This window comes from Magnolia sinica, chromosome 9 (genome assembly GCF_029962835.1).
Source record: "Magnolia sinica isolate HGM2019 chromosome 9, MsV1, whole genome shotgun sequence".
NCBI classification, from domain to species: domain Eukaryota; kingdom Viridiplantae; phylum Streptophyta; class Magnoliopsida; order Magnoliales; family Magnoliaceae; genus Magnolia; species Magnolia sinica.
In genome coordinates this window covers 47,594,568-47,619,207 of record NC_080581.1, presented here as the reverse complement: position 1 = coordinate 47,619,207, position 24,640 = coordinate 47,594,568, and the positions used below count along the sequence as shown (strand labels likewise).

At 39.6% G+C, this 24,640-nt stretch overlaps 1 protein-coding gene across 1 annotated transcript in view; it reads left to right on the top strand.

Moving 5' to 3' along the window:
- The first annotated feature begins 2,292 nt into the window (after window positions 1-2,292).
- LOC131255411 (uncharacterized) overlaps window positions 2,293-24,640 on the top strand; it is a 53,381-nt gene continuing 31,033 nt past the window's right edge. The window contains exons 1-2 of the mRNA XM_058256122.1: window positions 2,293-2,821; window positions 2,917-3,016. Of these exons, the coding sequence (XP_058112105.1) occupies window positions 2,629-2,821; window positions 2,917-3,016 (293 nt within the window). The 5' untranslated portion in view covers window positions 2,293-2,628. The remainder of the gene's footprint in view (window positions 2,822-2,916; window positions 3,017-24,640) is intronic.

The following is a 24,640-nucleotide window of genomic DNA, read 5'->3' as shown; positions in this document are numbered from 1 at the left end:
CGTCTTGTGCAAGCTGTATAAATTTGGCTTCGGTCTTAACGACCTTACACTGACTTTTCACTCTTTTAAATTGGGCAATCTAGCTCTTCCAAGTTGCTCTTGGTAGCTGTCGGAAACAAGCGAGATCGGCCATGGTTATTTCCCTTTTCTTAGAGAGAAACTGAGCGTAGAATTTTTCTTCTATTTCTTGCTAAGTATGAATCGAATTTGGCAATGAGTTGGAATCCCACGTGAAAGCCGCTGCCATTAGCGAATGACCTAATAATTGCAGCTTATAATAGTCATCATTTGCTAGCTCCCCACACTGCATGGTAAATCGGCCAACGTACTTGATAGTCGATTAACTCGGATCACCTGAAAATAGGGCAAAGTCTAGTAAATAATTCCATGGCAGCGGATGTTCCTGATCGATCCATTCAGGATAGGACTTATCATAGATCGGAATAGTATTGTGGTCAAGTATTTGGCTTGCAACTTCCTGGACCATTTTCATGATTTGGTCACGATTCACTCATTGAGGCTCATTATTCGGTGGTGGATCAGGACTTGGTTTGGTCCCTCTTGGAACAATGGGTTCCTAGGGAATTGTTGAAGATTATGCCCTATTGGTAAATCCTAATTCCAAACTTCAAGAACTAAATTCCTAGCTTCCTGCTCTGGTCACCTGAGTTCAGCGAGTGGCGAAGCATTCCATATCTCTTGAACTAGAATTGGTGGTTGGTTTCACTTTGGGGGAGGCATTGATGGTGGCTCTACCGTATTACTGATAGAGCTTCCTTCATCATTATAGTGCGTTGCCGCAGGTATTCTTTCGGTCATCATAGCCATTAATCGATATGTGGTTTTGGTATGGCTAGTCATGTATCTGTTAGTGTTCTCAACTTGAATATAAAATTGCTCGACCTGGGCTCTTCTGTATTCCTGAACATGTTGGATACTTAGTTGTACATCTCATAGTACAACCGTTATCTCTTCAGGAGAAATGGTCAAAGAGGTCGACGCCCCTTCTTAATTTTCGGTATTGAGTGTTGGGATACTATTCAAATTTAACACTTCAAGGGCTGCTTGAACCGACACGTCCTTGGTCGGAGGTGGTGCAGTTGGTGTGGAAGGTTTGACCCCAACAATTCAATTACTCGTATTCATAATTCTAATTGTCAATGTTATGCCAGTAAGTTAGAGACAGGGTCCCACTGGACGTGCCAAACTGTTGCTTGTTGTTTGTTCTCTTTCCAATTTAGTCACGTGATAAGTGCGGGTATGCTAAAATTGAATTTGCAGCTCAATTCAAACTGAACAATTATGACCCTAACCACCGAGATAGGCAGATACACAGTATATGACCGAGATCGAATGAGATTGGCCACCTATTCAGCCACTCGCTCAGTATGTAAATAGGATCAAGCAATATTCAAAGGGTAGGATTCGTCATCTGATGATGGGTTACACCTTTGCCTTTCGTACGAAAGGATTTTTCAATACAAATAAAAAATCGAGAAAGGAATCCTTATAGTCGATCGCGAAGAGCAGCTGTGAAATATCTTCTTAAGAGGAGAGTTGAATCCAGTATATGAGCGTACACCCAAATTATAGCTAAGATTAATAGATACTTGATTACTGCTACGCATACTATAGAATGTAAACAATATGCATAAAAGTAAAGGTTTATATTAAGAAATGTAATTAGCTGGGTAGAAAAGTAGAGTGATTACACCAAGGAATGTAAATGAAGAGTAATTAAGAGGATAATTGAAAAATATATTGAGTTTGATTGGGTTGGCACCAGACAAAATCTACTATTGAATTCCTCGGTATTTATATCATTACCGTGGTCATTTGCATGCTTCCCCAATGTCCTGACTATTGCAACCGTTTAACGTTATACGGCTTTCTTTGCTTTTACTCTCATCATTTGTCCTATGGCTACTTTCACATGACCATTCTTCAATCAACCATTTAATAAATGTCATGACATCGGTAGATGCATTCCAGCTATAATATCAACATCGTAGAATCCTACTCGCGTATCCCCACAAATCTTCTTGTGCACCGCGCAATTCCATCCAGAGCACACGTAACTCACAATGAATGGCTTTCACAAGAGTTGGCATTGGGATGAACACAGTAAATATCAGATGGTGTACCATTTTCTTACCGTTCCTATCTTTCATGCCTTTAATTAGATGGCTATGATCATCCGGAAGTGGCAATATTCGGGCCATCTGCAATTCATTTCGAACGCCTTCCATCCAACGGTCGGCAGTCATCGCAGCACCTAATTTTTGAAATCTAAACGTTGGATGGTTCATGGAGGCGAAAATCTCGATGCGATGTAACCGACCGCTTTCCAAGCGAAACGAACCAAAGGAAATTAAGCAAATGTGATTCTTTAATCCTTTCTTTCTCTGCAATCCTCTTTCTACCTTCTTCGCGAACCCACCCCAAATCACAAAGACGAAAGAAATAAATTTTTTTTAAAAAGTAAGGACACCTTCTAAAGGAATACGTGCTCTTCTGTCTCAAGCATCTCCTTTCTCCTTCCTTCAATCTCAAATAGCCTCTGTCGTCTGATCCCGAAAGAGAAGAAAAAGGAAAGGGGAAGAGAGCGTTTGGAAAGGAGGAGAGATTATGCGAAGCTTTTCTCAGGTTCGGCGTTGTCGAAGCTGCACCCCTTTGGCATCCGTCAACAGGGACGGCGATGATGATGATAATGATATCCTCGCCCGTCGCCAATATCATAATCGCCGTAGTTTCTCCTACCATAAGCTCCCTCAGCAGCTCCTCAAGCTCTCTGTCCTCAAATTGGACGGTTCTCGCTTCGGTGATGTCCTTTCCACTCCCTCCTTTCATCTCTATCTAATCCTATGCTCTATTTCCTTTTCTTTTTTAAGCACGGACTGTTTTCACCTTTTCCAGAGGTTCAGATTTCGAGGACAGCCTCGGTTTTGCAACTGAAGCAAGCGGTTGAGGAGGTTTTTAGACAGTCACCCAAGGAGGGCGAAGACCAGATTTCTTGGTATGGTGATTGCTACATCATTTTTCTTGGTTCTGCTTACAAGCTGTGTTATGATGATTTTTTGGACATGCTCATCTTACACAATGGACCGATGATTATTTCAACAGCACATCACTTCAATTCGAACAGTTTGTAAATGTAGTGAGCATGAATCTCCCACCATTTGAAGATGGTGGAATTTAGGAAGCATTTCAAAAAAATGTTAATTTCAAAAGACTGCATTTCGAAATGCATGTCACTATTCTCATTCACCAATATGGGATGGTGGGGGATATGTGAGCGCCTACCCTCAGTGCATACAGTGCCCACACAAACCTTTCACATATTTTAATTCCATTTCCTTAATAGAAAAGGGAAAAAAAAAATCAATTGTTGCATTGCTTCAGTGTGGTAAAATGCCAAACAGAACTGGATTTGAAATAACTGGTTGAATCTTCTTAAAAGTGCTGCTTTTACTATGAAATTTGCAGTACTCTTTTGAAAGCCTTTTGGCATCACAAGCATACGCATCTGATAATTATTTTGGACAAGCTCTGGTTTTGTAGTAGAACAAGGGATGACCAAATTAGATGCTTTGTACGTGCCATGGGTGGAAATAATGGGAATCGTTGTGCACAGTTGATGGAACATGCAAATACATGGGGTTGCATACATGCATTTCTATCATTAGGAACTGTGAGGACAAACTAGTTCAGTTGTTATTTATTATTAGTATTATTATTATTATTTTTTTTTCCATTTTGCATGGGCATACTCCATCTATGATGCTCATATCCTTCAAAGTGGCTGGATTACCTGACCTAGGTACTGAAATACCTGGATAAAAAAAGGGACATTGCTTAGATGTATCATTTTCTTATTAATTATCATTTTTCTCCTCAGAGACTTGGACTAAAGACCTATGAGTTATTTAAAATCTAGAGTGATACTTTTTTAGTGCACAATTAACAACCATATTGTCAAGGGAATACTTTTAATTTGATTTTGCACCTAATCCATAATCAAGCCTCGTTGTTCCAATTTTTTTGAGGATTTAGTGTTTAGAGGATCCCCCTTGCCCAAATCCCCCTATGCATTCAATGCACATATGAATACAACAAATTGCTAGTGTTTCTTCGATAATCCTTCACTAAGCCACTATGCCTTTCTCTTCAAAAAGTCAAAGATGCCCCTAGCTACAACATTTCAAAGACATGGCATTGTATGCTTGACTTCTAGTTATTGTTTCTATTCCTTCGAATTGTTGGTCTTTGCATTATGCTTCTTATTTTTTGTCTTGTTTGTTAGAGGAAATAATTAAAATGGCATTCACTTATATTGAAATATTTTACTAACTTTGACTAACAACTTCCATCCATTATGCATGGGGTAGTTTGGTCTTTTTTCATATCCATTCTTGTAATTTGTGGAAGTTTGGTCTGAGAAGGGGCCAATTTGTCATTTTTTTAGTCTTTTGAGGACTAGAGAATTGGTCATTTTTTAAGTCTTTTGAGGACTAGGGAAGAAGTATATAGACATTTGTACGCCCATGAAGTTTTCAAGAAAATCCATTATAATGAATTGTAAATGCTTTGGAACATCCCTAAAAGCTGCCAAAGGTCTATATAATATATAAGTGGAGAGTGTTGTTTCGATTGTGCGTGACACAACCTAAGTTTCCAAGCTTTTTCATGAATGGCTCAATTTTATTAAAGAAGATAGTAAAAGATACAACATCCATAATACAACTAGAGGACTGAAGTGCTAAAACCAACAAAGCTAACATAGACCAAATGGAACCCTACCTACTGCTACTCTTCTCTCTCTAATTCAATGATCAAAAGCTCCCTTAGGTGCAAACCATCCTTAGCTACACAATCTGCCTTAGAGTTCACAGACTAATGTGTGAGGGAAAAAGAGGCAACAATTGAATCGACAAATCAAATGCTTCCTCCATTTCATTAGTGAGTCTCCATAGAGGATACTCGTAGTTCCTCCATGAATTCCCTCCAAATCATCACAAGGAACAACAATGTCATCAAAATAAACAATGGCAATTGTGATCCCAATGCTTCGTCGGATAAATTGGGAGTGATTTGCACAACTACAAGTATTCCTGAACTTTAACATGGATGCACTGAATCGTTCAAACCAACCAATAAAGGAATGGAACCTAGGAGGAAGGTTCATTCAGACTTCTTCCCTTTAAATCACCATGGAGAAATCCATTTTCGACATCAAGTTGATGAAGTGGCCATGAGTTGTATCTCTCTCTCTCTCTCTCTCTCTCTCTCTCTCTCTCTATCAAAAAAAAAGAAAAAAAAGGTGGCCATGAGTTGTTAGCAATGAGAGAGAAGAACACAAACAATGTTTTTGGCTTTGCAACTGCAGCAAATGTTTCATGAAAATTAACTCCCTAGGTTTAAGTAAACCGCTTCATTACTAATTGAGCTTTATATCTCTGTATTTCACCATCAGGTTTATACTTCAAAGTAAAGACCCATTTACACCCTAACCTCCTATGTCTTATTATTATTATTATTATTATTATTATTATTATTATTATTCAAGAGCTTGCATTTCATCAAGAATAGCTTCTCTCCACTTGGAATGAGATAAGGCCTAACCAACTCATGAAGGAAATATAATAGAAGAAATAGAAGACGTGAAGGCCTTATATGAGGAGTGAGAGATTTGTCGAAAATGTAATTGGAAATTGTGTGAGATGTACAAGTTTGTTTTCCTCTGTGCAAAGCAATAAGAAGATCATTTTTGGAAGGAGTGGCATTAGGAATCTGAGAGCTCATACTTGGCTCTAGAACATCATATTGAAGGTGATCATGAAGGAATGTCCTTTCCCTTTCTTTTCTATGAACATATGTCTGTGTACTTTCAGCATACCTTGATAGAACAACGATTGGAGAAGAAGCCAGAAAGAGGGACTAAGACTCGGTTGTACATTAACTGGATAAGAAGGGGATTGATTCACTAACAAATGTGATGCAGGACCGATGCATGAACCATTTAACTTGTGAGACCAAGTAGCCGAATTAAGGTATTTAACAAAAAGAAAAAAAAAAGACCATCACTATAATCATCACAAATATCATGAAAAAATCAAAAAAATATCATGCATAATCCTAGCCTAAGCTACCAACATCATAACACAAGATAGTTAAATAAAAACAAAATAGGATCTAATGGATGTAGGGACATCCAATTATCATAGGGTATAGTCTATTTTAAAATAGGAAACCTAATACAACGTAGGGTGAAAATTAGGGTTTGGGTAATTTGGGAAAGTAGGAAAATTGGGAATTTTCGGTTTAGGGTTAGGGTTTCTGGGATGGAAGAAAGGGGTTTTGATAACGATGGTGATAAATCAAAAGGGGTAGCTGGGATTTACACGTGTGGCCTTACGGTCACACGTTTGGCGTGGGAGGATGGGTTTAGGTCGGTTAAGGTTTGGATTGTGGATGGGTATGAGAAGATTGGATTTGGGAGAAGACGAAGATCTGGGATGGGGAGAATGAAGAACCTAATGAAACTACCTGAATGGGGGAGAAAAGAGATGACGGTGTAGGGATAGATGGAGACCTCACACCTTCGTTGATGAAGATTAGCCTTGCACTAATCTTCCTTCCAAATTGCATGAAAGTATCTTCAAATCGCATGAAGATGGAAGAATACAGTAAGAGCTTTCTCTCTCTCTCTCTCTCTCTCTCTCTCTTTCTATCTCTCTTATATATATATATATATATATATATATTAAAATCACAAAATTTAATGGGAGAGAGGTCACATGCCCTCCCTCTTTTTATAGATCTAAGAAGTTCTAAAAATTACAATAATCCCCGTCTTGTGAATCTTAACGAAAATAGCCGTAGTCTAAATAAAATTAACCAAAATACTCATAATGTGTTCAAATATAAAATAATAAAAAAACTAAATCCTAAAAGATGATAAAGTGTAAAACTGATGTGGACAATTAATGATCAATGGCCTGATCATGTAATCATCAGATCCAATGGCCCGATCGTCGCATCCCTCTGATCCAACGGTCTGGATCACTCCATAAAGCAGCTCATGTGCATCTTCCCAGTGTGGGATCTTCCAAATGCTCGCACATGCACATGAGGCCTTCAGCACGATCACGGGTACTCGCCTAGCTACAGGGAAATTGGTGCGGCCTGCCTCCTCTTCTGATACGTATGTAAGGGTGTACGTAACGTGATGTCCTCATCAAAATGTATCAAGAAAAAGAATAGGAAGAGGACCAGTGTGAGTGATGGAAGACTCCCCCTAAATTGTAAACTTGCTTCCTGAGGTGAGTAAAATGGAACGTTCTCAAAGAAAGTATTGCTTATTGAAATAAATTATTTACTGCGCCAAATGGGAAGAAAGCATATTTATCTCTTGAGACATCTTGTTTCTGGCTGAAGCAGCATTGTGTGATCAGTCTCTTCTTCGTGTGACCCAAATTTGTTATCGCAAGGCCTATGTTCGTTGTATCACCAATTCACCATCAACTGTGATTGTTGTACTAGTGACACCGTTGCCATTACTGCTTCCATTGCTGGTGTGCCTGGCCAGTTTTAAAACACTAGAAGACATTGCTGTGGTGATTTCTTCCATAAATCACTGCTTCATCACTATCTTTCCATCTGAAGATCGAGATCAGTGCTGCTACATCACACCTATGATCGCGTTGATCTCGTCAATTTGTTTGTGATAACCATTGTTAGATGATCGTGAACACATCTATTATCAACGTTATCAGTGTTCATGGCTGCTCCATTTGCCGTTTATTGATTGCTGCCAAATCTGGCCCACACGTAATCGTGATTGCTACACCCATTTGAGGAGATCATGATCATTGGACTCATCTGGCCTACACGTCCCGTGATCGCTGATCTGTCCTGATCTCTTTTTGTCCCATGATCACTGATTGCTGGACTCATCTAACCTCTTTCGTGGAGTCCACATCTGAGTGTGGAGTTCAACACCTCATCTGAACACTGGACTCATCTATCCACATCATTAATTGTATTTGTCCAACCACTCGTATGATTGGACCCATCTGCTTCTTGATTGTATTCACTGGACACATCATTGGACTCATCTGGCCCACACGTCAGACGTGTCATGGTCACTGCCCAACAATGATTTAATCGTTGATTGCTGCTGACATTAGTTGTTCTGTACTGGTGGGCATTGTTTGCTGCAACTACACTATCATCATTCATGCATCGAGTTCTGTGATCTGCACCGTCATCTCTTGGTGTTTGCTCGATCGACATTGGATCCATTAGATTGTGGCTATGCATGGGTGTTGTTCTCTGCAACTACATGATCATCATTCGTGCATGGAGATTTGCAGTCCGCACCATCGTCTCTTTGTTTTTGCTCCTTTAGTGGCCCACATTCGATCTATGTCAGATCCATTACATCTCCATTGTGTTGATGGTATACGTTGATCTCCTCCTTTGAGGTTTCTAATCGTTGTTGGGGTGGCCCATCGTGACCAGCAGGATAGCTGGAACTGAGTCTGATCATCTGCTGCCGTTTCTGATCATCTTGACTATCAAGATCAACTGTGATCGGGGGGTGGTTGTTTCTGATCGCATTGTTTAACTGCCATTTGTCCACCGCTGCTATTCATTGGTTGGTTTGCTGGTTAGGTCATTGATTTGATCCTACACAACAGCCAATGTGCATGTTATTTGGTGATGATTATTGGTGCTAAGATATTTCACATTGTACTGATGTGGTATCTGTTAATTCGACGCTAGACCTTTTGTGGAATTTCCTAATTGCTATTGTGATCAAGGACTGTGGTACAGTTTACATTTGCTGATTGCACATGGTGGCTTCGTTGTTGCTGCATCTGCATGGACAGTTTACATTTATGTTTGAAACATGGACAGATTCTACAACAATCTCTTGCACCGATCTTGAGAAACTTCTACATAAAAACACGCTGTGAACGCTGTGACACTCTCTTTCTACCCCCACTAGCTGCATTCTCTAGTTTATCACCTCAGGTGATTGACTCTGAACCACTAACCATATGACAGGCAATAAATCTCAGTTTTCTTCTGTTAACACCTACCTTTCTTGCCCACCTCTGTCTCTTGCCAATGGTTCATCATCTTCTGCTCTTGGTAAAGGAACTGTCTTGCCTAGTACAGATATAGCTGCCTTTTGGGCATTATGTACCAAAATTTTGTCTAAATCTCTTGTTTGTCAGCCAGATAACCAAAACAATGAACTGCTCAATCGCCTTTTATCATTGGCATTGTGTTTTTCACGATCTCAAAACAAAGGCAATAATTGGTGGGGGGCGTGAACTACATTGTCTTTACTACTTTGAACCAAGGGATGTTGGAATAGCTCTCAGTGCTGGCAATGACAAGAATATATCACCTCTATAATGGCACGCCCGGTTTGGTCATCCCTTGTTTGAATCTCTTAAGAAACTTGTCCCCTATTGTCAAGAGAAAGACTCAATTAATTGTGAAGCATGTCAGTTAGCAAGGCATGTAGATCTACTTATTTTCCGAGGACTATCAATCATAGTCATTCTCCGTTCTCATTAGTTCACTCTGATGTTTGGGGGCCCATTCGGATATCCAACATGCATAAATTTCAGTACTTTATTACCTTTCTTGGTGACTTCTCTCGCATGACATGGGTATTTCTAATGCATGATCATTCTAAGGTATTTGATATGTTTAAGTTATTCCATTCCAAAGTCAAAAAATCAATTCCAGACTGAAATCAAATGTCTTCATTCTAACAATGTTTTGGAATATATGTCACACAACTTTAGTGCTTACCTCACAACTGCTAACATTATGCATCAGACTTTATGTTCCTACACACACCAACAGAACAGGGTTACGAAACAGAAGAACAGACACTTTCTTGGGGTAGCAAGATCTCTCCTAAACTACATGGATGTTCCCAAACAGTTTTGGAGTGCTGCTATTCTTGCAGCATGCCATTTGATAAACCAACAACCATCATCTATTCTTCATGGACAAACACCATTTTCTATTTCGTTTCCTGATGATGTTTCATTCCCTTTGGCAGCCCATGTCTTTGGATGCACAGTGTATGTCTAGAAAAATGACCCACAATCCAATTAACTTTATAACTGTGCTACCAAGTGTGTTTTTCTACGGTATTCTCACACACAAAAGGTGTACGCATGCTTTGATCTTCAAACCAGTCATGTATATACTTGTGTTAATGTTACATTCTTGAAAGAAATTCCTTATTTCTCTTCGTCTTCCTATGAGGGGGAGGCTCGTTATGAGCTTCATCATGTTACCCCTTAACCTTTGGATACACCTCTTCCATATAATCTACTTCGGCTGCACCATCCAAGGTGCTAGAGATGAGTCATGTTCTTTATACTTAACACCTTCACCTTTCGTTGAGGATCCTACATGTGCTACCACTCCAGAAATTCTTAGGAACATTCATGATCCATGTGAATTAAGAGAGCACAAGTTACCTCAAGGAGATGACGATTTTTTTTTTTTCTACAACCCCGTTTTGTTGTGGGTGTGTACGTATAATGGCTAATGTAAGATTTTCCTTTTTTTATTTTTTATTTAAAAAAAAAAAAAACTGACTAAAAGCTTGGGGCATGTACTCCTTGAGCAGTGGAACTCGCATTCATTTTTGGTCCGATGTATGGCTTGGTGATGTGGCGCTCCAAGAGGCCTTCCCTAGATTAGTCCTCCTTGCTACCAACCATTCCATTATGGTTGACAGATGTTTTTCTATTGTCAATGGTGCGGTGGTTTGGAATCTCCCTTGTCGGAGGAACCTATACGATATAAAGGCGTGTGAGCTTCTAAATCTTCTAAATCGATTTAAGCTAGCGATCCCTTCTCCTTTGCAAGTTGACTCACCACTCTTCTGGGATATTTACCGTGCAATTTTTTTTTTTTTTTTTTTTTTTTTCTGGTCTTCATCTTGTAGAGAGAGTTTCCGGTCAATCTCATCCTTTCAAACATTGGTCCTATGGGGATCCTCCTAGAGTGGCGGTTTGTCTGGTTGGTGGGAAGGAAGAGAGTCCTAACGATTGATAATCTCCAACGGAGATCCCTCATCCTTCCTAACGTTTGTTTGATGTGTGAGTGAATCGGAGACTAATGATCACTTGTTTATCCATTGCCTTTTCACTCGAGGGTGTGGGACTACTTTGTGGCAATGAAGATGTCTTGGGTTATGCCGAAGTCAGTAAAGGATGTCCTTTGGATGTGGCATGGGGGAGGATTGGGCAAAGATGGTAAAGTGACATGGAGGCTCCTTATCATGTACATATTTTGGGCCATTTGGAAGGAGTGGAAGGATAGATGATTCTCCAATAAGAGTAGCTCGGTGAATGAGGTTGTGTTTTGGGTCAATTGGCTTCCAACGGAATGGGCCCCCCATGTATAGGCAATTAATGATGTGGCTTTTTCATCTTTTTATATTTTTATATTTTTATATTTTTATTTTTAATGTTTTCCCCTTTATATTCAAACAAAAAACACAAACACTTCCGAATTAAACTGATTTTACACTTTTATATGGAAAGTCTTAAAAATAGAAAATAATTCAGGTCTATCTTCATTAAATAAAGCCATGTCATTATTGAACAATCATCAATAAATGTAACAAAACACTTAAACTCGGACCTACTAAAGATTTTAATTGGACCTCAAACATTTGAATAAACTAAAGGAAAAGGAATCAAACGACGCTTCTCAACACATGGTGGAAAAGTAGCATTGTGATACTTACTCAACTTACACATGTCACACTCTAGACATGACATCGACGACAAGGGATGAATGACACCCTCAGAATCTTTAATGAAGGATGACCGAGGCGATAGTGCCACTGATAAGCTAAGATGTATTTTTATGTTATTACACCCACAACGTCACGATCAAGATAGTACAGTTCGTCATGCTCATGTCCTCCATCAATCATCTTTTTCATCCTAGGAAACACAATATGAATGATAGAAAGTAATGCAACGATTAAAATATTTGGTAAGTTCACCAATAGATAGAAGACTTAAAAGGAAATTTTGGAACAAATAAAACAGAGAATAATGAAAGAGGGACTTGTATAAATAGTACCCATTCCACATACTTTGGATTGGGTACCATCCTCCAGAGTAACAAAAGAGCCTGTTAATGAGCTATTAATAAACGAAAATACACAAGGCTAACCTATCATCTGATCAACTCTCCAGAGTTGATTACATATGGAGTATGAAACTTGGATCATAAACAAGCTAAGGCTAAGGTCACGAAAGTAGCCGTAGGGGTGCAAGTAGTTGTAGTAGTAGGAATAAACTGATTGTGTTGATTGTTGAACGACTTGAAATATTGATGTGGACATCGGATCATTTAAAGTATATCAATGCAGGAGGTGTGTGTTACCTATGTCAATGTGGTTAGATGACGGGTATAGGTCGGGTCTCTAGAGGTTGAAGATCTTACACGTGTTCGTGATGTGTGTAAGTTGCTTGGAGGAGATATTTGGACCGTTGGATTGCGAAGATGATGTGATCGGACCGTTGAATTGTCCCGACCCACCTTCATTACGATATCATCGAGGCTCATTGGGCATCTTGGATTTGAGTTTATTTTATGTGCATTTTATTTATTTGAGTTTTGAGATGGCGCGCACAATTTTTTTGTGCGATCTTTTTTTTTTTTTTTTGAATTTTTTTAGTAAGGGTATTTTGGTCATTTAATGTAAATTTGAATTTATAAGAGTTTTTTGCCCTAAACCACAAAGGTAATGCTATGTTATGTTCATGAAAAAGAGAGCTTTTGCTTATTCAAGGCCGAACGATTCCATCTTCGACTACCAGTGATTGGAAGAGGGCGTGAAGCCCAGGGAAGTGAGTTCCCATTCTCTCATTCACTCTCCTTCATTCTTTTCTCAAGATATTCTCTTATTTAAACTTCTTTTCTTCAATTTCTTCCAAATTCTCTAGATCTAGAAGCCGATCCCTTTTCTTTTCAATCCAAATCATTAGATCGTAGAAGATCTTGATCCCCACATGCATTTTGATCTTCTTCAAATCCCATCACCTAAGTCCTGAGATTTGAACTATAATCAAAGAGACATCTATTTTTTCTGAAATTTTCAGATTTTCCAATCCAAAAAATTCATATTTCCTGGATTAGAAAATCCATTTGGATCGTTGGACGGACCCATTGTGAGACAAAAGTCCTATTTTTCGCTGAATCCGACTAAATTCAGATTTTAAGGTTCAATACAACGTGTTTGTGATGGATGGCTGTGATCATTGCTGAATTTTCCTTAGTTTCTTCTTATTTCATGATGTATAATGCTGAATTTTTATCGTTAATGCTTGCATAAATCTGCCCCTTTTAAATTCCGCATTCATTTAGGGTTGGATTAGGCCGTCCTACACCAATTTTTGGTATCAGATACTAGGATCTTGCATTGGGTCGTCTTAGATCAAGTTATCATGGGTCTAGATTTCTTTTCTAGGATTTCATGTATAGCATATAGATATAGATATGAAAATTTCAGATTTGCATCATATTTAGAGTGTGGATCTGAAATTTTCATATTTGCATTATATTAAGAGTCTAGATCTGAAAGTTTCCACATTTGCATCATTCTAGAGGTTAGGATCATCAGTGTCCATAATCTTGAGTCAAAACAGTCTCCTGGAGTAGTGTTTTAGGAAACCTAAGTTGAGTCTTATACTATATGTCCACTTGGATTGGTAGAGGGTTTGGTTTACACTCGATCTTGAACATGGAGCAGTTGACTTAGATGATGAACACGATCAACCAACATTTGGCCGCCATTGGGACGCAATTTAGGAACATGAATACTCGTATGGATTAGATAGAAGCATCTCTAAGAGAAATCTCCAACATTGAAGAAGATGATCAGTCACAAGTAGGGGGAGTAGTTGAGGAACGGGTAGGAAATCATGGTAGAGGTCGTGGAGCATGTGGCCGAGGGGTAGGCTTTGGAGGGGCGCAAAATCCGCAACTCGCAGTTGAGTATTAAGACCATTATGATGCTGATGAGAGGATCTTAAAGAGTGTCAAAGTAAAGGCTCGTAGTTTTGGTGGGCGCCTTGATCCTAAGGCATTCCTTGATTGGTTAGCGGACATGGACCATTATTTCGAATGGCATGAGATGTTTGAGAACCGACAAGTGTAGTTTGCGAAGATGAAGCTTGTGGGTCAAGCTAAATTGTTTTGGACAATACGGAGCGTAGGATCGAGAGATCAGGTGTCCCAGTTGCATACTGGGCAGAGATGGAGCTATTAAAGGAAAAATCTCTCTCTCTCTCTCTCTCTCTCTCTCTCTCTCTCTCTCTCTCATCGTCAAAAGCTCCTAGGTCAGCGACAAGCATTACGACAAGGATATATGTCGGTTGCATATTACATTACAAAATTTGAGGAGTACATGATGCGGTGTGATATTCAGGAGGATCCCTTAGTGACGCTGGCGCATTTCGAGGTGGGTCTTCGCATGGATCTGCACCGTGGGCTTTATAACCCTTGTAGTGGGTGACTTGGATCAGGCATACCATTTATACAAGAGTTAGAGCATTACCTAAAATCTCCTGTCACGAGACGCTTTGAATCCTGAGACTAATGTTAGATGTGGTTTTCACGGAACCAAACCTAACATTAGAAGTTAGCCTAGGGCGCAAGCTCGTGCACCTCCTAAGCCTAAGGATGATAAGGGCAAAGGTGTCCTTGGTGCAAATCCTGGCAATGGTAATCACTTGAGATGTTATGAGTGCGAAGGTACATGTCATTTCACATACCAGTGCACGGAAAAGACTCACGGGAAAGCCTTAGTCATAGGTGAGTCAAATAAAAATGCGGATGACACGGGTGATTATGAAGTTGAGGAATATCGCCCAAAAATAGATGCTAGTGATTATGAAAAAGAAGAACTAGAGGCCACACCACTAGCCGTAGTTAGATGTGCTTTAGCGCAGGCCAAGGGGAGAGATGATTAGCGTAGAAGCACAATTTTGTACACATTTATCAAGAGTAGTGACAAAAATTTCAAAGTCATTGTAGATAGTGGTAGTTGCACCAACGTGGTCTCCTGCTGGCGCAATCACTCGTTTGGGTTTGAAGCTCGTCCCATACCCTCAACCCTACAAAGTTTCTTTAGTTGACATGTCTTCTATGCTCCTGTCCCAGCAGTGTTTAGTCCCCATCCAAATCGGTTTATAAAAAAGACATGTTGTGGTGTGATGTTTTGCCTATGATGTCGGCCACATCATTCTAGGGAGGTCATGGTTGTACGATAAAAATATCACGATTTTTTGTCACTCGAATGTGTGTATGCAAGAAAATCAAGATTCATCCGTTGCCACCCAAGAGCCCCATGGACAACGCTAAGGATGTGAAAACGAGTGAGTTAAGGAAAGGAGAGGAAATCCAATCTGAAGTTTCTGCATATCATAAATGCAGAAGAGTTTGAGAAAGAGACTGGGGAGGATTTGACGGTGTACGCCCTAATGGCTAGAGAAGTTACACCCAAGGTTCATGTAGAGTTACCCCCTGAGGTGACCCTAGTTTTAGAGGAGTACAGTGATGTATTCCTCGAGGATTTACTGGATGAGCTTCCACCTATGCGGGACATCCAACATGCCATTGACTCGTCTCAGGATCTACTTTTTTGAACCTTCCTCATTACAGGCTAAATCCTGTAGAGTTGAAGAGGCAGGTAGATGAGCTCCTACGAAAGGGTTTCATCCAGGAGAGCATGAGTTCGTGTGTCATACCAGCACTATTAACACTTAAGAAAGATGGTACGTGGTGGATGTGTGTGGACAGTAGGGCCGTTAATAAGATCATGGTCAAGTATCAGTTTCCGATATCGAGGCTTGATGATAAGTTATATATGATGGCTAGGTCCACCACTTGTTCCAAGATAGAACTCAAGAGTGGGTATCACTAGATACACATTTGCCTAGGAGATGAGTGGAAGGCCTTCAAAACGAATGATGGGTTGTACGAATGGTTGGTCATGCCCTTTGGCTTGATTAATGCACCTAATACTTTTATATGTGTGATGACCCAGGTTTTGAGACTGTTCATGGGGAAGTTCTTAGTGGTTTATGTTGAGGACATACTCATATATAGTACCACTAAAGAGTTGCATTTCGACCACTTGAGGCAGGTCTGTAGTGTCCTTAGGCTGGAGAGGTTATGTGCGAACCTTAAGAAATGTTCGTTCATGTCTGATAGGGTTGTCTTTGTAGGGTTCATAGTGTCGTCTATAGGGATGCGAGCAAATCCAGAAAAGTCAAGGCCATAGATGACTGGCCTGAACCGCAGAACATACATGATGTGAGAAGCTTTCATGGCTTAACCACATTTTATTGTCGGTTCATTCGAGGATTTAACACTATTATGGCTCCCATTAATGATTGCATTAAAAAAGGGGAGTTCATATGGTCTAAGGCCGCAACTAAGGCGTTCAAAGATATTAAGGGCAAGATGATAGAGGCTCCAATTACGTGTCTTCCAGATTTTTCTAAAGTCTCTGAAGTAGTGTGTGATGCTTCAGGCATAAGTATATGAGTACTACGCCAAGAGAGTCATCCAGTTGCCTATTTCAATGAGAAACTAAATGAGGCGAAACAAATGTATTCCACCCATGACAAATAATTTTATGCGGTAGTGCATTCGCTACATCATTGGCGTCATTATCTTCTACTGCAAGAATTTATTTTGTTTTATGATCACGAGGCTATGAGGTATTTGAATTCCCAAAAGAAGCTCAACCCAAGGCATACCGAGTGGATAACGTTTCTTCAGGAATATTCATTTGTTCTGAAACATAAAGTTGATCAAGAATAAACAAGTCAATGCCCTTGGTAGGACAGTGACATTGCTCAACTCCTTAAGTGTAGAAGTTGTCGGGTTTGAGCAATTGAAAGACGAGTATCCCATGTGTCTAGATTTTGGGGGAACATATGTGTCACTCTTAGGTGACTAGCATAGTTCGGGTGAGTTATAAGGTGTTCCAAATCGGTTACATATCGGCCGTGAGTTACAAGGTGTTCCAAATCGGTTACGTATCGGTAACGGCCTAGGCCGTTACATGATACGTGTATGAATTGGTGTGGGTCAGAAAAAGAGATGTGTAACGACCTTTACGAGCCCCTTAACTGCCGTTACAGTGTGTAACGTCCGTTACCCCGTAACGTTCCAAAGAAAAAGGGAGTCTTCTTCAAGGGAAAAAAGAAAAAGAAAAAGAGAAGAGGAGAGGAGATAATGGTCAAAGGCATACCCGATTATTCTTCTTTCTTTTCCTCTTCTTCTTCTTCTTCTTCTCATCTCCATCAACCGACCAGCGTCTCTCTGTCTCTGTTAGGGTTTCAAAATCGGAGAACCATCTCTCTCTGCTAGTGTTCGAATTATTTCCGATATTATCGAAATATCTCCGATATTATCTTTATCTCCAGCTCAGCGATACCGATAACGCTGGCAGCGATACCGATAACGCTAGTAGTACAAAAAATTCCAGGTATTAGCCATGTATCGCTAAGTATCGCCAATGTATCAATATCGCTAATGTAATCGCCAATATTTTCAACTATGTAAATTCTAGGTGTCGCTTGTATTGCTAATGCATCAATATTACCAATGTGTCACCAATATTTTCGACTATATAAATTCTATGTAATGCGTGTATCATAAGTATATCGATGATATTTTAATAATATCGCCAATGTATTGATATCATCAAAATTTTGTTTATTAGAAAAAAAAGTTGTTTTCAATTTTTTTTTCATAGGCACATGGTTGTATGTAGTGTTCAATTTGTTGTTGATAATATTGATTATATCTCGATATTATCGATATCACAACACGTGCGATATTCAGACCACAATCTTTCATTTCCTTTCCAATTGTTGATGATTTCTTAGTGAAATATCATGTGTTGTTGATATTTTGCAATATCAATGGATGTTTGGATGGAGGGTTGGATGGTTAAATAGGCTGAATGGGATGGTTGGACTGATTTCTTACAACAACACATGCTTTTAAGGCCCCATTAAATGTAAATTTGTTATGTATGCATTCTTTTTACAATTATTTATTATTATTTATTATTATTATTTTTTAAAATTTCTAAAAATGCAAATATGTACATTTTAACATCTCTTGATGTTTCGCATAAAATTCCATCGGTTTTTCCCATGTTTCCCTGCATTTCTGGTTATTATCGATGTTATCGGCGATATCAATATTGTTTCCGTATCCCTGGCTAGCGAAACTTGTAACGATACTGATACTTCGAACATTGCTCTCTGCTAGGGTTTCGAGCACAGAGCCATGCACATCTCTCCCTACTAGGATTTTGAGCACAGAGCCTGTGCATCTCTCTCTCCATTTGAAATCGCAACGAAGTCCAAGAGCCCTCTCTCTCTCTCACTCTCTTTTCATTCCAAAGAGGCTACGTGGCTCATTTCCACCCAAGTTTTTTTTAAGAAAAGGTCCACGTACTGCTGTTGCCCTGCTTTGTGGGCCCCACCATGATGTATGTGTTTTATCCATGCCGTCCATCCATTTTGCCACATGATTTTAGGTCATGATCCAAAAAATTAGTAAGATCCAAATCTCAGGTGGACCACACCATAGGAAACGGTGGTTATAGAATGCTCACCATTAAAATTTTCTTAGGGTCCATTGTAATGTTTATTTGCCATCTAACCTGTTAATTGGGTCACACTGACATGGATGAAGGGAAAACACGTGTTAGTTTGATCTAAAACTTTCGTAGCCCCTAATAAGTTTTTAATGGTAGTCATTGTTGTTTCTTATGGTGTGGTCACACTGACGTGGATGAAGGGAAAACACACGTGTCAGCTTGATCTAAAACTTTCTTAGCCCTTAATAAGTTTTTAATGGTAGTCATTGTTGTTTCTTATGGTGTGGTCCACTTGAGGTTTGGATCTACCTCATTTTGTCTCATGCTATAAAATGAGGTGGAAAAATGGATGGACAGCGTGGATAAAATACATACATCATGGTGGGGCCCACATTCAAGGCCTCACCTAATTAGACTCGAATGACATGGTGCAACACACACCAACCTGGGTGGTGTGATGACGTGCCAAAGTTCCATGGCCCCACCATGATGCATGTGTTATATCCAATCGGTCCATCAAAATTTCCAAATCATTTAAGGGCATAAGCCCAAAATTGAAGTAGATCCAAAGCTCAAGTGGACCACGCCAAAAAAAGAAAAAAAAAAGGGTATTGTTCACCTACCATCGAAATCTTTTAGGGATCCCCAAGAAGTTCTAGATTAAGCAGATATTTGTGTTTTCCTTGCATCTAGGTTGATGTGACCTTAAGAATAGGTTTGATGGCAAATAAACATCATGGTGGGCCCTAGGAAGGTTGCAACGGTGGGCATCCTTATCCCCACTGCTTTTTGTGGTGTGGTCCACTTGAGCTTTGGATCTACCTCATTTTTGGGCTCAGGCCCTAAAAATTATTTGGCAAAATGGATGGGCGGTGTGGATATAACACATACATCACGGTGGGGCCCACGAAACTTTGACATTTGTGTGTTACACTTCACAATCCGAGTCCCACCTAATTCGGGCCCTTAAAAAATTGTACACGAGACATGTATTAACTTAGAATTTACCAATTAAATTATGGGACCATAGTTACTAAGTCACAATGCCAAAATCAAATTATTGGAATAGTTTTAATTGTTAATTTGTGGACACTTATTTTTTAAAATAGGGCCATTTGATTTTTTTCGTTATTCACTCTCTAATAAATGTCCACCAATTCATAAGTGGGATAAGTGCCAATAAATTGCATGAATTTGAGGCTGATTTGGGGCATTGATTGGTTCGTTAAGTCAGCCCCAAATTGACAACACCATCTGCCTGAATTTAATTTCATTTTTTTAAAGAACTATTGGGAGAAATGATATCAAATTGTTTAGTATATAAATTAGATAGTTAGAAAATTAAATATATGAGTTTTGCAGTCAAATCCAGGTTGTCTGGTTCATAAATTCATTAGACAGTCTGATACAACTTCTCACCAAAGAGTGGACCGTTACACCACCATAAGCATGCTCCAAATTATAAATGAATGCATATTTGGAATATTTAGAATATTCCGGATTTAATGGATATTTTCCATAATTTTTTGACAAAAAAAAATTTGCACTGTTACACACCCCATATCGGTCGTTACGGCCTCGTATTGGCCAATACGGGGCGTATTGGTATCGTCCGATACGAGGCGTATTGGTATCGGTAACGGTGGGCACCGTTACGCCCATCGATACTGCAACGGAACACCTTGGTGAGTTCGTGCTCAAAGATGACTTCCTTTTTAAATGAGATAGACCTTGTATTCCCTGCATTTTCCTCTAGAATTTCCTTGTTTGGGAGCTTCATGCTAGAGGTATAGCTGCCCATTTTGGTCGAGATAAGACCATCGCCCTAGTGGAGGATAGATTTTACTGGTCAAGTATCAAGTGAGACGTAGCCAAAATTTTAGGGCAATTTCGAACATGTCAACTGACAAAACAGAATAAGCAGAATACTGGATTGTACACGCCATTGCCAATGCCACATGCACCGTGGCAAGACACCAGTATGGATTTCATGCTTGGGCTTCTTAAGACAATTAAAAAGCACGATTCCATTTTCGTGATTGTGGACCGTTTCTCAAAATGGCCCACTTTCTCCCGTGTTCAAAAACCTCAGATGCGTCCAGCATAGCCAAGATTTTCTTTGAGGGGGTGGTTCGATTACATGATTTGCTTAAGACCATAATGTCTGACAGAGATGTCTGATTTACTAGTTATTTTGGAAGACATTATGGCACATGATGGGCACGAGACTCCAATTTTCGTCTGCCTACTATCCTCAAACTGATGGCCAAACTGAGGTTGTGAATCGAAGTCTTGGAAATTTGCTGTGATATTTAGTAGCTGAACAAATTAAAACTTTGGACTTAGTCTTGCCTGTCACCGAGTTTGCATATAACAGTTCAGTTAATAGGCCTACAGGTATGAGTCCATTCGAGATTGTTAGTGGTTACAAACCTAGACTGCCCACAGATTTGTTACTTATGTCAGTCACCCAGAGGGCCTCAGAGTCAACCGATGGATTTTCCCATCACATTCATGAGTTGCATGCGGAGATTAGGAGGCGGATAAATGCTAGTAATGAACAAAAAAAAAAATTTCAGCTGACTTATATTGTAGAATTCAAGAGTTTAATGAGGGTGATTATGTAATGGTTAGGATGAGGCCAAAATGGTTCCCACAAGGTACCATTAAAAAGTTACAAGTGCACAATGCTGGACCATTTAAGATTTTAAAAAAGATTGGATCCAATGAGTATGTGATAGATCTTCCACCTCGCATGGGGATCAGTTTAATATTCAACGCGGAGGATCTAATGCCTCGTTCAAACCATCCTGTAGACCCTAATTTTGTTCCAAACCATTGGCTAATTTCTGAAATTTATTCCCAACCTACACCACCTATGCCCACTATACTGAGAAAAGAGAAGAAATTGAAGGAATTGTGGATAAGCAAATTGTTTCTATTCAAGACGATAGATTTCAGAGGTAGTTGGTGAAGTGGAAGAACATCCACCATCATCCGACTATACATGATTAACGGAAACGGAGTTGCAAAGGCATAAGAGTTTGTTAGAAAGGCACAAGAGTTTTATCTCACCGGAGTCGAGCTCTTTTCAGCCAAGGAGAGTTGATGCGGACATCAAACCATTCAAGGTATATCAACACAGGAGCTGTGCGTTACTCGTGTCAATGTGGTTAGATAACAGGTACGGGTCGGGTCTTTAGAGGTTTAAGACCTTACACATGTGTTCGTGGCGTATGTAAGTTGCTTGGAGGAGATATTTGGACCGTTGGATTGCGATGATGGTGTGATCGGACCGTTGGATCATTGCGGTTCACCTTCATTGCGCTATCATTGGGGCCCATCGGGCATCTTGGATTTGAGTTTATTTTATGCACATTTTATTTATTTGAGTTTTGAGACAACGCGTGTACAATTTTTATGTGATTTTTTTTTTTTTGAAATTTTTTTAGTAGGGACATTTTGGTCATTTAATGTAATTTTGAATTTAGCTGGGTGTTTTGCCCTAAACCTCAAAGGTTGCTATATTATGTTTATGAAAAGAGAGATTTTGCTTCTTCAAGGTTGGACGATTCCGTCTTTGACATTCAGTGATTGGAAGAGGGTGTGAAGCCCAGGGAAGTGATTTCTCATCTTCTTATTCTCTCTTATTCTTTCTTTTCTCAAGGTATTCTCTTTTTTAAAACTCTTTTCTTCATTTTTTTCTAAATTCTCTAGATCTAGAAGCCGATCCCTTTTCTTTTCAATTCAAATCATTAGATTTTGGAATATCTTGCCCCCCTCCCCCCATATACATATTTTGATCTTCTTCAAATCCCATCACCCAAGGCCCTAGATTTGAATTATAATCAAAGAAACATCCATTTTTTTCTAAAATTTTCAGATTTCCCAATCCAAAAAATTCAAATTTCCTATTTATGATGGATGTCCATGATGTATAACGCTGAATTTTTATTGTTAATGCTTGCATAAATCTGCTCCTTTTAAATTCTGCATTCATTTAAGGTTGGATTAGGCCGTCCTACACCAAATATTCTTCTTGAGTCAAAGTAACCATCTCACTCAGTAGTCATATGTGTCTATGAAGCAGTAAATGTAGAATTACCTAGAGGAGGCCCATGCTCTCTCTAGTGTAGGATGCTTGATTAGTCCATGCATGCTTCCCATGAAAGTCCCAACATTTTTCAATAGAATGATTGGAGATCTGACAATGTGTGCACTTACTAGGTCTACGACTTCTTTCACGACCAGCTCTTCCACCATAGCCACCCTGGCCAAAGAATGATGCTAAAGCTAAGTTGTCGTTGACTCCACGTGTAGAACCCAAAGATACACACCGGAGGCGTGCATACACCTCGTTTAAATATACATCTTTGCCATTCAAAATCAGGCACGAATTGGTTCATATTCACATTTCATCTGGATAAGAACTTGGTCACTCGGAACTCTTCACTTTTTTTTTTTTTAAATTTTTTTTAAATTTTTTTATTATTATTTTTTAAGGTAGAAACTCTTCACATTGCTGACTTAATTTCTCCAAATCAATAGTTAGGGGTTGATATATATTCAACTCTTCCCACATTCCTTTTAAGTTTGGAATAGTATTCACCCAACAATTTAGCTCCCTACTTGGAGTTTGAATATTTCTTCATATAACTAGGCATATTTTTAACTCTTCGCCTTTGTTTATATATATATATATATATTTAAAGGTAGGAACTCTTCTTTGCTGACTTAATTTCTCCAAATTAGTAGTTAGGGGTTGATACATATTCAGCTCTTCCCACATTCCTTTTTAAGTTTGAAATATTATTCACCCAACAATTTAGCTCCTACTTGGAGGCCCATATTTCTTCATTACCACTACCCCCCCCCCCCCCCCTTTTTCCACGAATCCAAACAGGCACCAAAGGGCCACCAAAAGCTAAATTCGAATTTGTAGACATTTGCATGTGGACTTGTTGCAAGGTATCCCAAATCGGTTATGTTTTGGCCGTAACGGCCGATACGTAACGATAATGGCATCAACTGTTACGTGATTCGGCCCCAAAACGGGGCACCTATGTTTTTTCGGTTTGTAACGGCCGTTACGGTACCGTAACAATCGTTACGGTCCATAACCCTAAAGAAAAATGAAAAAAAAAGGGTAAAAAAAACATACCTTTTTTTTTTTTCCTTTTCTTCTTCTTCTTCTTCTTATCATGGGGCTGCGATGCTACTACGGCTGCTGCTGCTGCTGCGGTTGCGGCTATGGCGCTGCTGCGGCAGCAGTTGCTGCCCTTCTCTCTCTCTCTCTCTCTCGGTTCGGTCCCCTCTCTTCTTTCCCTCTTTTCTTTTCATTTCCCTCTCTCTTCTTTTCTTTTTCCAGAAAAAACGAACACAATGGCGTGGCTGTTTCACAGCCACGAAACAACCACGCAGTTTTTTTTTTTTTTTGTATAATCTGTAGTGCACGCTGCATAGTGCACACTCATTATTTTATTACGTGGGGTGGGGCCCACCTTGATTTATGTATGGTAAATCCATGCCATTCATATTTTTTAAAATTCATTTAAAAGCATGATCCTTGAAATGAAGGGATCAAAATCTCTATTGGACCACGCAGTTGGGATCAGTGTATCAAATAGCGTTCGTAGCGTAGCGGTAGCGTACGCTACGTAGCGTCAGAAATAGCGTTTTTCCCCTGTAGCGTGCGCTACAGGGGTTGTAGCGTACGCTACAGGTATGTAGCGTGTAGCGCAGGTAGCGTACGCTACCTGTTTTGTATTTTTTTTTTTTTTTTTGTTTTTCCAGTGCAGGAAACAGTGGTGAACTCACACCACAAGCAAACTTAAGTTAAAAAACCTAATTCTAAAGGGCTTCCACCCCCAAACCGCAGCAGCCGACGCAGCTGCTCTCCCCACCCTTGCATTTGGAGACCTAAAATCTTCTCACAGAGCAGATCCG